At 48.8% G+C, this 14542-nt stretch overlaps 2 protein-coding genes across 20 annotated transcripts in view; one reads left to right on the plus strand and one right to left on the minus strand.

Moving 5' to 3' along the window:
* Positions 1-7597, plus strand: part of DHX30 (DExH-box helicase 30) — a 29481-nt gene extending 21884 nt beyond the window's left edge. For all 9 annotated transcript variants that reach the window (XM_031960860.1, XM_031960890.1, XM_031960852.1 and 6 more), the window contains 13 exons: positions 1113-1265; positions 1720-2550; positions 2891-2966; positions 3258-3362; positions 3726-3901; positions 4823-5029; positions 5153-5234; positions 5550-5743; positions 5978-6137; positions 6366-6523; positions 6739-6842; positions 6936-7075; positions 7261-7597. In XM_031960860.1, the coding sequence (XP_031816720.1) occupies positions 1113-1265; positions 1720-2550; positions 2891-2966; positions 3258-3362; positions 3726-3901; positions 4823-5029; positions 5153-5234; positions 5550-5743; positions 5978-6137; positions 6366-6523; positions 6739-6842; positions 6936-7075; positions 7261-7514 (2640 nt within the window). In that variant the 3' untranslated portion in view covers positions 7515-7597. The remainder of the gene's footprint in view (positions 1-1112; positions 1266-1719; positions 2551-2890; positions 2967-3257; positions 3363-3725; positions 3902-4822; positions 5030-5152; positions 5235-5549; positions 5744-5977; positions 6138-6365; positions 6524-6738; positions 6843-6935; positions 7076-7260) is intronic.
* A 1837-nt stretch (positions 7598-9434) lies between these two features.
* Positions 9435-14542, minus strand: part of MAP4 (microtubule associated protein 4) — a 205729-nt gene continuing 200621 nt past the window's right edge. For 9 of the 11 annotated variants that reach the window (XM_031960989.1, XM_031960997.1, XM_031960973.1 and 6 more), the window contains one exon: positions 9435-13266. In XM_031960989.1, coding sequence (XP_031816849.1) covers positions 13093-13266 — 174 coding nt within the window. In that variant the 3' untranslated portion in view covers positions 9435-13092. Of the gene's footprint in view, positions 13267-13301; positions 13403-13572; positions 13730-14542 lie in introns of those variants that run through there. The other 2 variants (XM_031960961.1, XM_031960960.1) reach the window with 2 other exon arrangements.

Genomic DNA, 14542 nt, shown 5'->3' on the forward strand with positions numbered 1-14542 from the left:
GCTGAGAGGCCTCTGGCCTAGGGGTGGCTCTAACTGTTGATCTGTCCCAGTCACCAGGCTCAGTCCCCTTGCTACCTTTATCAGTTACTTATACTCGTTTTCCTAGCTCCTCTCTCTCCCTCACATCTCAGGGAAGAGTGTTTTAATTTGAAGTCTTCAAGACTTTAAATATTGTTTCTCTTTTGCTTTCCCCCTTTCTTCGATGAATAAGACTTGCTTGTGCCATCCAGGAGCTGTGAAAAGAAAACAGAAGAAGGGAACCATTTTTGCCTTCAGGGGGCATGTGGTTGTTTAGTTGTCCAGAGAAGATTTAAACCCTTGGGCCACTATACAGCTTGAGACTATAATGGCCAAATTCTAAGTGATTTTGTACAGGCTGATTCACTGAGCTTCACTGATCAGAATACTGGCATTAAGCTATAAAGGGCTGGAGCTGAATGGGAAAGAAAGAGGAACAGGATTTGGAAGGAGATGGGGAGGGGCTGCTTTGGGACCTTTGGGACCTTTAGGACCTTTGGGATTGTTAGAGCTCAGCAATAGGAGATGGATAGGTGAAGGAAGAAAGCCACTGTGTGGAGGGCCCCAAAGGTCCAAGTAAAACAGGCACAGGAGCAGCCTTCCTTTAAAGGGCCTTTTTCAAAAGAGTTCCAAGATCCACTCCAAAATACTGTTTCTCTCACAAATGTCCAAGTCATTAATTTCAAGCTAGAAGGAACCAAAGAAGCCTTGTTGTCTATCCCCTCCTCCCACCCCACATACCTATTTTACTGATGAAAATATCAAGGTCCAGAGATTTTGCCTCATCCAATTAGAGAAGACACGGCTCTGTGCTCTCTTTCAGAGACCTGAGCTGTCCTGAGGGGCAGTGTGGTACAATGGAAAAAGCCCCTGGATCAGGAGTTAGAGAGACCTGCTGCCTCTAGAGCAAGGGCCCGAAGGAGGAGAGTGACTGAGATGGTCACAGAGGGCCCCTGCAGCTGTGGTGTGGTTGGGAAAGGGGAGTGCCTGCCAGCAGCCTCCTTTCTTTGCCTTATAGCAGCCTCTTTCCTTGGATTGTGATCCTGGTGTGCCTGGGCCATCCTTAAGGGGTCTGACCTCTGTCCCTTCTGCAGAGCCTGGGCCTGGTGGACAGGAACAATGAACCCCTGACTCATGCCATGTACAACCTGGCCTCTTTGCGAGAGCTTGGTGAGACCCAGCGGCGGCCCTGCACCATCCAGGTGCCAGAGCCCATCCTGAGAAAGATGGAGAACTACCTGAACCATGTAAGTGGGGCAGCACGGGGGGGATGGGACCTCGAGAGCCAGGGCTTCTGCACCCGTCGGCAGGTTCGGCTTGGGAATGATTCCATCCCTAGGTCGGCTGCATGACTCCCCGACGTTATCCAAGGCATCCGGGGTGTTTGGTTCCATCTTGTCCCTTCCCTCGCCAGTCTTCGAAAGCTGGTGGTGCCCCATCTTTGGGGTACCATCTCCCTCCAGTTGCCCTTCCTCACACCAGAAAGACCTTCGCCCGCAGCCCCTTTTGAATTCCAGCTGCCTGGGATTGAGTTGGTCATCCTTAAGGTTCCTGTAGGGGTAGGATGGGACTAGGTGAGCCCCGGTCAGCTCCGCGTAACTGGGGATTCCAGGGGCACCAGTCACTCGGGGCCTTTCCCCTCTTGAGGCTGTAGAGGTGGAGTAAATGAACGCCCCTCACTGTGTTGCTGGCCCTCTGCAGTATCCCGTGGAAAATCCTTGGATCTCCCCGGAGCCTAGGCTGCAGAATGAGGATCCCTTGCACTTGAGCAAGGACACAGGGCCCCTGAGTGACCCTATCACAGGGAAGCCTTACATTCCTCTGTCGGAGGGGGAGGAGCTGCGGCTGAGCCAGGGGCTCTTGGAGTTGTGGCGGCGGCGGGGGCCTTCCTGGCAGGAGACTCACCAGCTCCCCGTGGATCCGCACCGGGACACCATCTTGTCGGCCATTGAACAGCACCCTGTGGTGGTGATCTCAGGGGACACAGGCTGTGGCAAGACGACACGGATACCACAGCTGCTGCTGGAACGTTATGTGACAGAGGGCCGAGGAGCCCGGTGCAATGTGATCATCACCCAACCCCGCCGCATCTCCGCTGTGTCTGTGGCCCAGCGAGTCAGTCACGAACTGGGACCCTCTTTGCGGCGGAATGTGGGATTCCAGGTGCGGCTGGAGAGTAAGCCGCCAGCCCGCGGCGGGGCCCTGCTCTTCTGCACTGTGGGCATCCTCCTCCGGAAGTTGCAGAGCAACCCCAGTCTTGAGGGCGTGAGCCATGTCATTGTAGATGAAGTACATGAACGAGATGTCAATACAGACTTCCTGCTCATCCTGCTGAAGGGGCTGCAGCGGTTGAATCCAGCTCTGCGACTTGTGTTAATGAGTGCCACGGGTGACAATGAGCGCTTTGCTCGATACTTTGGTGGCTGCCCAGTCATCAAGGTACCTGGCTTCATGTACCCAGTGAAGGAGCACTACCTAGAGGATATCTTGGCCAAGTTGGGCAAGCACCAGCACCGGCATCGGCATCATGAGGTAAGAAGAGCAGGCAGCACTGGCCGGGGCTCCTCTTCCACCCTTGTTGCATCTCTTCCTCTTCCCTTTCCCCCGGGCTACCTTACAGAGCTGGCTGTCCCTCTGCCTGAAATGATTGTGCTTGTTCTCTTCCTGCCATTTCCCCCATCTTTCCCCGTTCTTGCGGTACCCGTGAACCCTTGATGTGACCCTGGGGTTGCCCCCTCAACTGATCAGCCCAGTTGGATTAGGCTGGACTGTCGTATGACCTTGGAGGGTCCTGGGGTACTGTTCACTTCAGATGCCTGAACCTGGGCCACTGTCTCCAACTATTCTTGTTCCCCTTTACCCCTGGCCATAGTCTGAGGATGAGTGCGCTCTGGATTTGGACCTCATGACTGATCTGGTTTTACATATTGATGCCCGGGGAGACCCAGGTAAGTGCTTTCTCAGCCTAGGATTCCTAGAGCAGGTTTTCCTCAGGCTGCTGGGGCAGGGGTCTTGGGCATTCATAGAGAAGCACTTTGTATGAATAGAGTGGGAAGATTGGGGGTAGAGTGACTGCTGAGGCTCTTCCCATTTAGTTTAATAATCCTTCCCTAAACCCCCAGATTTCCTGTGATCAGGACCAGGAACAAATAGATGCTGTGGGAAACTCCCTCTCCCCCGCCCCTCCATCCCCTTCAGGGCTGCCTCTAAGTGATCTGGTTGCTGGGGCTGGTTTTCAGGTGGGATTCTGTGTTTCCTGCCTGGTTGGCAGGAGATCAAAGGAGTACAACAGCGTCTGCAGGAGGCCTTGGGCTCCTATGAAAGCAAGTACCTGATCTTGCCAGGTGAGCTGGGTTTGGGAGCAAGGGGAGAAGAAGGGGGATGCACATCCTGTCTAGGCCTTTTGGTTGTGGGGGAGGCCTGGGAAGCAGCTCCATCCGGAGGTAACAGTGGGTACTGGCTTGACTAGGTTCCCATTCGGCAAAGAGCTAGTCACAAGCCCAGAACTTAGTGGAGGAGGGAAGAGAACAAAAGCTAACTGTGAACTTGGAAAGAGGCTGCTCTGTAGGGTTGCTGTCCCGTGGGAGAGTCTTATGTCCTGGGGAATGCCCTACTTCCTGATATCCCCGTGGAAGTATCATTGATGGGGTTTGACTGTGCGTGCGCGCTTGCGTGCTATTTCCCCCTACCCCCCACGCCCCAAACAGTGCACTCCAACATCCCCATGATGGACCAGAAGGCAATTTTCCAGCAGCCCCCAACAGGGGTGCGCAAGATTGTCTTGGCCACCAACATTGCTGAAACTTCCATCACGGTCAACGACATAGTACATGTGGTGGACAGTGGCCTGCACAAGGAGGAGCGCTATGACCTTAAGACCAAGGTATTTCCTCCTGATAACCCACAGATCTTTAGCCATTCCCCAGCTCTGTCAATTGCCTGTAGCTTTAGCTGTGAGGCTTTGGGAACAACCCCAGGAATGTGCATTAGAAAGGGGACTGGAAGTTAGGCCCGAAGACCTAGCCTCTAGCCCGACTCCAACATTAAACTTCTATAGATATCAGTTGAAATCTCATGTTTCTGTAATGCTTCAAAACGCCTTCCTCATATGAGGGTCCTGTTAGGTAGAGTAGTGCTAACATTTTTATCCTAATTTACAACTTACTAGTTTAAGGCTCTAGGAATGTTAGCTGACTTGTGTGATTACATCAGTTATGTGAATGAGAATCAAGATTTTTAACCCAGGTTTTCCAAACCCAAATCCAAGGCCATTACTCTTTACATTATACCATTCTTTAAGTCTCTGTGAGCCTATCTGCCAAGTGGAGATAATCCTTTTCTGCCTAATTTATTGAGGATTATATGAGATAATGGATGATTAAGCCCTTTGAAAAGCCCTTAAAACTATGAACAAATAGGACCTTTCCCCTCAAACTGTCCATATTGACTAGGGATGCATGACAGCTTAGGGGAGCTGACCTAGTAGTTGATTCTCTACCTTTCCTTAGCTCTGATTATGTTTGAATCAGAGATCAAACATAAAAGGACTTTGACTTGGCCTAGACTAAAAAATATATTTTATTTGTTTCTCCATCTTCTGTCATATTGAATCCTAAAGATAAACTGGATATTGTTGCCAAGAGACAAATTCCATACCTCTGATCACGAAATTAGTGTTAAGGAAGTCATTTTTCCTTTATTCCAAGAATTCAGCTTATTTTCTAGTGGGAAGTTTGAAGTGCTGCCTGGAAAGGAGGAGCTGTATTTCACTAACCTCACATCTCTTGCCATTTTCTCCTGACAGGTGTCCTGCCTAGAAACGGTGTGGGTGTCAAGGGCAAATGTGATCCAACGCCGAGGAAGGGCTGGGCGGTGCCAGTCAGGCTTTGCCTACCACCTGTTTCCACGAAGCAGGCTGGAGAAAATGGCACCTTTTCAGGTTCCTGAAATACTGCGTACCCCCCTGGAAAATCTGGTGTTGCAAGCGAAGATCCATATGCCTGAGAAGACGGTAGGGCTCTGAAGGGTAAGGGTGTGAAGGGAGCCAAAAAGGGCTTCTGATGGGTGTACCTCCCTGGGGATGGCGGGGCAGCAGGCCTGAGAGACTCATTATGCCCCTGGCTTCCTCCGACAGGCTGTCGAATTCCTTTCCAAGGCTGTGGATAGCCCTGACATCAAGGCTGTAGACGAGGCTGTGATCCTGCTGCAGGAGATTGGTGAGTGGTGATTTGGCTCCTGGACAGGATGGTTCCTTGGGATGCTGGGGGCAGGGAGGGGAGCGGGGGGGGGGGGGGGGGGGCGGGGGGGGGGGGGGGGGGGGGGGGGGGGGGGGGGGGGGGCGGTGGGGGGGGGGGGGGGGGGGGCCAGGGGGGGGGGGGGGGGGGGGACACACTTCATTTTGCTTGTGGGAAATGGAACTAGGGATCCTTGATGGGCTGGCATTATTGGGGAAGGGGGACCCTAATCCTTGAGCAGACGAAAAGGTCTGGGGACCTATTCTGGGAGTTACAATGACAGAAGGAATATTGCAGGTGTGCTGGACCAGAGGGAATTCTTGACTACATTGGGTCAGCGTCTTGCCCATATCTCTACGGACCCTCGGCTCGCCAAGGCCATAGTCCTGGCAGCCATCTTCCGCTGCCTACATCCTCTGCTGGTTGTTGTCTCCTGCCTCACCCGAGACCCCTTCAGCAGTAGCTTGCAGAACCGTGCTGAGGTAGACAAGGTCAGACCCTTTACCTCTTGATCTACTTCTTTGCAAATCCCATTATGTCAGGTCTTTATCTAAGGCTTTTTTTTTTTTTTTTTTTTTTTTAAGGATTTCACACTTTCTTCAATTTCTTGAGCTGGTCCTGCCAGTCCCTGAATAGCGGATTATCACAAGGCCTGGCAGATAGTAGACACTTAATAAAGGTTACTTGATTGGTTGATTGATTTCCTCTTTTTGTTCCCTTCTCAGGTGAAGGCGTTATTGAGCCATGATAGTGGGAGTGACCACCTGGCATTTGTCCGGGCTGTGGCTGGCTGGGAGGAGGTGCTGCGCTGGCAGGACCGTAGTTCTCGAGAGAACTACCTGGAGGAGAACCTGCTTTATGCTCCTAGCCTGCGTTTTATCCATGGTCAGCACTCACCCAGCTCCCACTGCCTTGTGATTTTGTCCCCTCCTGCCCCCATTCCTGCCAGCCCCTTCCTCTGCTCCTTGGGCTGTTTCTCCACGAGTTGTTCATAGTCCATGTTGGATGGACAGAGAGGCCTTCTGTCCAGTCTGTACACGCCCAGGTTGTGCAGGGCTTCCCAAGTGATAATTGGGACCTCTCTTTACCCTGCATCCAATTTTCTTTTCTCAGGCCTCATCAAGCAGTTCTCAGAAAACATTTATGAGGCCTTCCTGGTGGGGAAGCCATCAGACTGCACTCTGCCCTCAGCCCAGTGCAATCAGTACAGTGAGGAAGAAGAGCTGGTGAAAGGGGTGCTCATGGCTGGGCTTTACCCCAACCTCATTCAGGTATAGGACCTGGGGGTTGCATGGTGGTCCCTGACTCATCTCGGTAGGGGTGAAGGAAAAGTGGGGGGAAAGGCCTGGCCTGACTTAAGACAGCAACTCTTGGATTCCAAAAGGGTAAGAGCACTTTTTCAGACCCTTGCCCGACTGGGCTCTCGGCTTCCGAGTTCACACACATTTGTTGGTTTTTTTCCATCCATCTTTTTTGTGCCCCACAGGTGAGGCAGGGTAAGGTGACCCGGCAGGGGAAGTTCAAGCCCAATAGTGTCACCTACCGGACCAAAGCCGGCAATATCCTGCTGCACAAGTCAACCATTAACAGGTGTGCAGAACAGGGAAGGAAGGCCTCCCCACTGGGGTGAGGAGAAGGAAGGGTTCCCAGGGAAAGTGATGACCCCGTTTTCTCTCCCCACAGGGAGGCCACCCGGCTGCGGAGCCGTTGGCTGACGTATTTCATGGCTGTTAAGTCCAATGGCAGTGTCTTTGTGCGAGATTCCTCCCAGGTCCACCCCCTGGCTGTGCTGCTGCTGACCGATGGAGACGTCCATATCAGAGGTGGGTGCCTGGTCCCCTTGGGCCTGGTCCTCCTCCTTTGAGGGAGAGGGACTTGGCTCGGATCTGCTCCTACAAGTTCTTCTCCGGCCCCTGGCTGGGTCAGTGGCTCCCGTCGTCGTCCTTAGTTCCCATGAAGTGCTAGTTGTGGAGACTTCTAACCCTTCCCTTCCTTGCTCTAACCCCAGATGATGGGCGACGTGCCACCATCTCCCTGAGTGACAGTGATCTCCTACGGCTAGAGGGGGACTCCCACACTGTTCGGCTGCTACGGGAGCTTCGCCGGGCCCTGGGCCGAATGGTAGAGCGGAGCCTCCGGTGTGAGTTGCCCGCCCTGCCACCAGATGTGCAGCAGGAGCACAGCCAGTTGCTGGCTTTGCTTGTGGAGCTGCTGCGTGGGCCTTGTGGTAGCTTTGATGTTCGTAAAACCGCTGATGACTGAGCCCCCTCCCCATTCCCCGTCCCTGGGGCTATGTACAGAGCGCAAATGTTTATTTAAATAAAGTTCTATTTATCCCTTGTGAAGGCATTGTAATAGTACTTTTATTTTTGGCACTTGCTTTTATTCCAAAAGTTGATGGCTGCTTAGAAAATGACTGGGCTCTTTAGAATATAAATTTTTCTCAATTCAATACCATCTGTCTTTTCCCTTTTGTTTTAAAAGCAATATTCCTTCCTAAACAATTATTGGTGAGATGGAGGTCCTTCTTTTTAGGATAGGTAAAATCAGCAACTGCCTCACATGACCTCTTTGCCCCGAGGTAGGTGCTAGTAGGTAAGAAGGTCTGGCCTACAGATTTTTTTCAAGGTTTGGAACATATCAGGCACCCAGAAGACTCAAATTCTGCCATGTACTAGCTATGTCACCCTGGGCAAATCAATTTTAAAAATTTAAAAAAAACCAACCCCAAAATTTTAAAAATCTATATACAGATATTAAGAGGTTCAGATGAAATCACAGACTTGGAAAGATTGCAAAGGACCTTAGAAATAATCAAGTATTATGAAAATGTATTTTCCAAATTTAAATGGAGGAATATTTGAATTATCTAGTTCAGCAGTTATTCCTGATTTGATTGCATTTTCTGTGGATACAGTTATTATTTAGGTTTTTTCCCTCACATACCCCCACTCCCAATAAGAATGTAGGGTGTAAAGGGCCAAATGATTCTAAGCTAAAAATGTCTTAACTATGTGAAGGCCTATGTGATGTAAGTCAAATGTGTTTCAACAATTTTTGAAATGAGGGAAAGTATTGAAGGAATATGATTTTAGATTAAGCACTTAAAAAGGGGAAACAGTCCAAATTTCTTAGAAAACTAAAAATGTACATCTGAGTTAGGATTTGAAGCGCTTTAAACAATTTTATCTTTCAAACTAAGGGTTGGGAAACTGCACCCCTAAATCTATTTAGATCTTTTTTACACACATGGGTTCATATCCCATTCTTATTTATATAAGGAAGTTTATTTTACTGCTCTTCAGTGATAATTGTGTGATGGGTTTTTGTTCTGTAACAAGTCCTGGCTCGGTATTGTAAACAAGTGCTGTCAGTTACTACACTGAGAAGACCTCATCCAACACTTTTATTTTAGACATGGAAATTGAAGTAAAGAGGTTGTCAGTAGGAAACTGCAGCATAATAAACAGAGGAGTGTTTTTTCTTCACTTTGTCATACTCATGTCTTTCCCATTTCTTCTTAGACCATCAAGATCCTCTTAGCTTCTAGATCCAGAATTGCTCATCTAGGCATGAACGATCTCTGGCACCTTAGTTTTTAAAGGGTAGAGAGGAAAAAGAGGGTGGGGTTTCTTTTCTTTTCTTGGCTCCTGATTGAGGGCTCAAAACAATCCAGAATTGAGATGGAATAATTCAAGATGGCACTGCAAATGAGACCAAACGTTTCCAGGTTCCATTCTCTTAAAACATTTCCTAGCAATGGGGTGTACAAATTTGCCCTCAATCATTCATCACCAGTCCCTCTATGCTGTGAATAGCCCCATATTATATCCCATGGAGAAAAATCCCCCGTTTCTCTTTGGGATTAGAGGAGAAAGAGTAGATTATCAGAATATAGCTGGCTATTGTTAAATCCCAACAGCCATATGCACTTATTAGTTTTTTTTTCTTTTCCAAGTTTTTTTTCTCTTTCTCTCTCCCCCTTTGTCTCTATGACTATTTTATCTTCTTCATATTTCACAATGAATGAAAAAAGAAAAAGGATTCCCTTTAATAGATTAGGAAGGTAGGGGTCCATGGATGTGAATTAAGTTTTTCAAATGACTTGTCCTATGAGGAGGATTCTCTAATAACTTCTGGGAAGAAACCAAGTTCTTTGGGAGCAGAAATGAGACAGCCATGTCCCTGGGTTAGAACACTGAGAAGCTTTATTTATGTAGTTATTTCAACTCTTTACAATAGTCAAAATCACAAGGTCACTCAAAGAGTGCCATATAACAACTATGAATGAGGGACAGCAACAATAACCACAAGCAAATAAGAATAAGAAAAGAAAAAAACCGGAGCTCAAGACTTTTCCAAAGCACATCCCCCCAACCCCCTTCAGTGGACTACGTTCACACAGCAGGCTGCCAGTATCACAAGCTGGGAGAGGATGAGGAAGGGCACAGCAGCGCATCTGAAGAAAGCTACCTGGATGGGGACCTCTGGGGCTCGCTGTCCCTCAGCCCTTAGTCCCTGTCCTGGAGCAGGGAGGAGGAGAAGGCTCCTCCCAGGTTTCTGCTTCTGAGGTTGGCCTTAAGTGGACTGGGAACAAAAGCTCCCCTCCCACAACTTTTTCCCCTGCCAATCCGCCCAGTCCTATGCTCCCTGATGTCCACACAGAGGAAAAGAAAGGAGATGATTTTCCAAGTGTGACATCAACTATTACTAAGGAGGAGCAACTATAACAGGGTGGGATAAGATCAGTGGGTCATGAAAGACTACCAAATTAGAAAACAGCATCCAATAATAGCCCTTGGCCTTCTCCTATGAGGCAGAACTTGTCTAGGACCTGCCTGTCTCTCATCCAGCACCTGAGAAGCGGATAGAGATTCATGGAGAAAATGGAAACCATCATCATCACACCCTCAAAGGCTTCAAAGACAAGATGAGGAGAGAAAAGCCCTTCTGATTCTGGGCACTACAGGACTGACTGATCAAGGAATATGATTTAACATGTTAGGCTTAGCACTTCCAATTATAATCCCAATAAGAGTCAGACCAGGGTTCTGGTCTTCCTGCTGGAGGAGGAGGGAACTAAGGAAAAGTTCCCCCTTCCCCTTCTCAGCTTCTGGAAGACCTGAAGGTCCTCATAGCCAGATGCCTCAGGGAAACCTGACTCAGAATGCTTGGGGTTAAAACAAGAATGGCCCCAGGCAAGCAAAAAGCTCTCGGGTTCCATACTATAGGTCCAGATTGCCACTAGAAAGCAAAGGAGAATACCAGAGAAATCTGCATTTTATATTTGCCAGGTGCCCACATGCTCCTCTTACTCCACTGGCCATCAAGAAGCCCATTTCCTTTTGAAAACAAGCCTTTTCCTCTACTCAAACTATCTGTATCAAACTAGAAGTGTTAACAGACCCCCCAACTTTCTCTCCAAAAACCAAACCCTCCCCCTCCTCCCTGCCTCTCTGGTTTTAACTTCCTACACATTTTGCAGCTCTCTCCCTAAAAGGAAGGATCAAGCTGGCACCGACTCCTACTCTCTAGATCACCCTAGGGCAAGTTACAACTCTCTGAAACGCAGTTTCCCCTTTTATAAAATGAGCTGGTTGGACTGGGTTACCCTCTAAGGTTCCTTCCTATCATGAGCCTAAATCTGCATTACCTAGGCAAAAATTATCTTGATGTGCCATTGAAGGCTGAGCTTGAGATCTATGTACAGTAACTCATGATCATCACAAACAAAAGCCTTTAGCTATCATGGAGCTCAGGAACAAAGTCACAGCTTTATCCCAAGAATTACTTGGCTAGAAACCTCTATAAACTTGCTCCCCAGTCCAGGAGGACTGCTTGGGCATTGCTGAGGACAGATACTAAAACCAGCCCCTCCATCATCACTAAAATCTGCAGTTACTCCCTTTCTATCTTGTTCAATCTCCTATCCCATGGAAGTTTGTAAAAGGAAAAGGTGATGGATGGGCTGGAAGGTCAAAATGACTAGGTCAAAGTCAAAAAGAATATGGTGAACAAAGTAGTGTGGTAGAGAGAAAAGTGTCTTCCCCCAAAATACACAGCTGAAGGATCACATTTAAACTTAAATAAATTCCAACCTCAAAAGCTAATTGGCCATTCTGCCACTGGGGCCAAAAGTCAGAGGAAAAAGGTCAGGACTGAGTATTGATTGGTGGCCAATCCTTTGTCACATGCAAAGCTATACTGATGGATCTAGTTATTCAGGAGGAGAAATCACTTAAAAGACTCCCAGACATTTTCAATGCAAACTACGTTATGTTTTAATGTCTTTTTATTAGAAACCATGCAAACTTTAATATAAAAAATACAAGTGCAATAAGAATCTTCATGTGTCATACAGATCCCAGGATTTCACGTCATTCTCTTTAACTTTCCCCAAAAGGAACACCTGGCCCTTGAGGGGACTGCTCTGGACTTGGTCCATTCCTCATCCCTATCCTTCTCTCCTTAATCAGGCTCTCTTCCACCATTTCTAATTTTCTTTTTTTTGCTTCTTTGTCAAACCCGATTCACCCCCTGCCCCCCCTTAAAATCCACTTGCCCCTGGGGACAAAGCTGTTTGGAGCACTTCATCTGCCCCACTGAGCCCCTGTCCCTCAAAACCCAATTTCATGCTCTGCAATATCTCCTTGATGAGAGGATTCCTGATTCTTCAGAACCTCAATCCTGTGGCATGATACAGTACATAAACCCCCATGACCAGTCTTTGTTAAAAAAGACCACCCCCCAACACACACACACACACACACACACACACAAATCCCATGATCATCACACGTCAAACTGGTTCCTTCTCCCAAAAAAAAAAAATCCCAACTATTTATCGTAAGCCCCCGACTCCTGTCCCATTCCCACTACTCCTCTTGGCCACCTCCCTGGGGGAGTGGGCCTCCCGGCGAGATGGGCACATCAGACTCGCCTTCCAATTTTCTCCCACTAGCCCTTTGGCCCCCAGCTAATCCATTACAGCAACTGAATGAAATGTTTCCCAAGGCCATCTTCCCTTCCACACATTCTTGGTACTTTCTCTTCAGACATGGCTTCGACCCATAAAAAAAAAAAAAAAAAAAAATTTCCATCTGTTCTCGAGATTATTAAAAAAGAAAGAAGTTACACCTGCATGGATATGTATGTCAGTATGGAGATTACCGTCTCTACCTCTCCTAGGACTGTGGGGGTTGGGAAAAGGGGAGCAAGGGGGGGAAATATTAATAAAGGAAACTTACATGGGGCTGGGAAGCACAAGGAAACACTTCATCACAAAAAAAGAAAAAGCTATAATTACTGGGTAAGAACAGCCTAGTGTGTGTGCATTATATATTTTTTCATTAAATAGGAACACCAGAAACTTAAGCAGCAAGAACAAAATTTATGTTGGTTTTTTAGTTTTTCTCTTTTTTTCTTTAAAAAAAAAAAAAAAAAAAAAAAGAAAAGGCAAAAACCGAGAAATGGGCTGCCAGCTTCTCCCGTTGGAGCCACCCTTGGTGAGCCCGGCTCCTGGGGGCGGCCCAGGCCCCGTGGGTGTCTAGGACATCAGCTTTAGTGGGGGTGGGGGTGGGGGGGGGAAGAAAGCCAGGTTTGAGACATGCACGGGACTGGGCGGGGCTGGAAGGCTGACAGTGGGGAGGAGCTTCAGCTTTCTTCCGGCCTCTAGCCCCGCCCTCCCTCCAAGCCCTGCGGTGGAAGGCGCCCCTTTCCCGATGGAAGCTGACAGCGGAGAATGAAGAGCTGCAGCACGGGGAGGGGGGGAGGGGGAGACGCAGGGACTCCCGGAGAGGCCGGCAGGCCCGGACTCTGGGGCAGCTCTCCCGCGGGAGCGCTACTGCTGCTGCTGCTGCTGCTGCTGCCACGGGGCGGCCGGGGCGAGGGAGCTGAAGCTGTGGCTGGTGAAGGCGGCGCCGCCGGGGAAGGGGGAGGGCTTGGAGACAATGTCCGCTCCGTGGTCAGTGCGGGCCTTGGCGTTTTCGCGGAACGTCAGCTTGTAGGTTTCAATCTGTAGCAAGACAGGGGCGGGGCGGGGACACAGGAGGGAAGGGGCGGGAGAAAGAAGCGGAAGGGGCGGGGCGGGCGGGGTCATTGGAAGGGGGGCGGAAGACGAAAGACGAGACCAGAATTTCATCATTAGATGCCTGGAAGATAAAAGTTGAGCGGCTCATTAAAACGTGGGCAGACACCTTTTTTTTTTTTTTTTTTTTAAACAAAGTTTCAATTTGAAGAAGTGAGCGGGCGGGCGCGTCTCTCGGAGGGGCCCGCCCGGCCGGGCGGGGCGGGGGGCCCGCAGGAGGCGTGGCCGACTTACTTGTCTCCTGGATCTGGGAGTCGAAGATCTGAGTCTCCCTTGGGTCACCGCCCAGGGAGGGGGCTGGGTGGCCCACGCCATTCGCCTGCGTGGTGGAGCCTGCTGGGGCCTCAGGCGGCTCCCCGCGCGGAGGGGCCGCTTCGCCGCTCCCCTCAGTCTACAATGAAACAGTGGGGTGGGGATGAGACAATGGATGAGCGAGAGGAGGATGAGGTGGATGGTGCGGCCTCCAAGGCAGCCCGCCCTGCTGCTCAGGGGAAGGGCCTGGCAAGGAGGGGCCGGGACAGGCCCGCGCATGCGGCTGCTGGTGCCCGCCGCCGGCCCTCTCGGGCCCGCTCTGCTACGGGGGCAGCTCCAAAGGGGCGACTCTCAAGGATGAAACCCTCTGCTTTTGGGCCAAAGCCCAGGAAACTCGCTCACGGGATTTCTCACGCGGAGCACAGAAAAGGGGGGAGGGGGAGGGTAACGTCCCTTCTAAACCTCCCCCAAATCCACTAAAGAGATGCTAGCGCTCTGTCAATAAGAAATCACTATATAAAAAATAAATAAAATTAAAAAAAAGAAATGCTAGCGCTGTCAATAAGAAATCACTATATAAAAAATAAATAAAAATTTTAAAAAAAGATGCTAGCGCTGTCAATAAAAAACTACTATTTTCATAAAAAATAAATAACATTAAAAAAAAAAAAGAAATGCTAGCGCTGTCAAAAAATCACCATATAAAAAATAAATAAAAATTTAAAAAATGCTAGCTCTCTGTCAATAAAAAATCACTATATAAAAAATAAATAAAATTTAAAAAAAGAAATGCTAGCGCTGTCAATAAAAAATCACTATATAAAAATAAATAAAATTAAAAAAAAAGAAATGCTAGCGCTGTCAATAAAAAATACTATTGTCATAAAAAATAAATAAAATTAAAAAAAAGAAATGCTAGCGCTCTGTCAATAAGAAATCACTATATAAAAAA

The sequence above is a fragment of the Sarcophilus harrisii genome, chromosome 1 (assembly GCF_902635505.1).
Source record: "Sarcophilus harrisii chromosome 1, mSarHar1.11, whole genome shotgun sequence".
Lineage (NCBI taxonomy): Eukaryota > Metazoa > Chordata > Mammalia > Dasyuromorphia > Dasyuridae > Sarcophilus > Sarcophilus harrisii.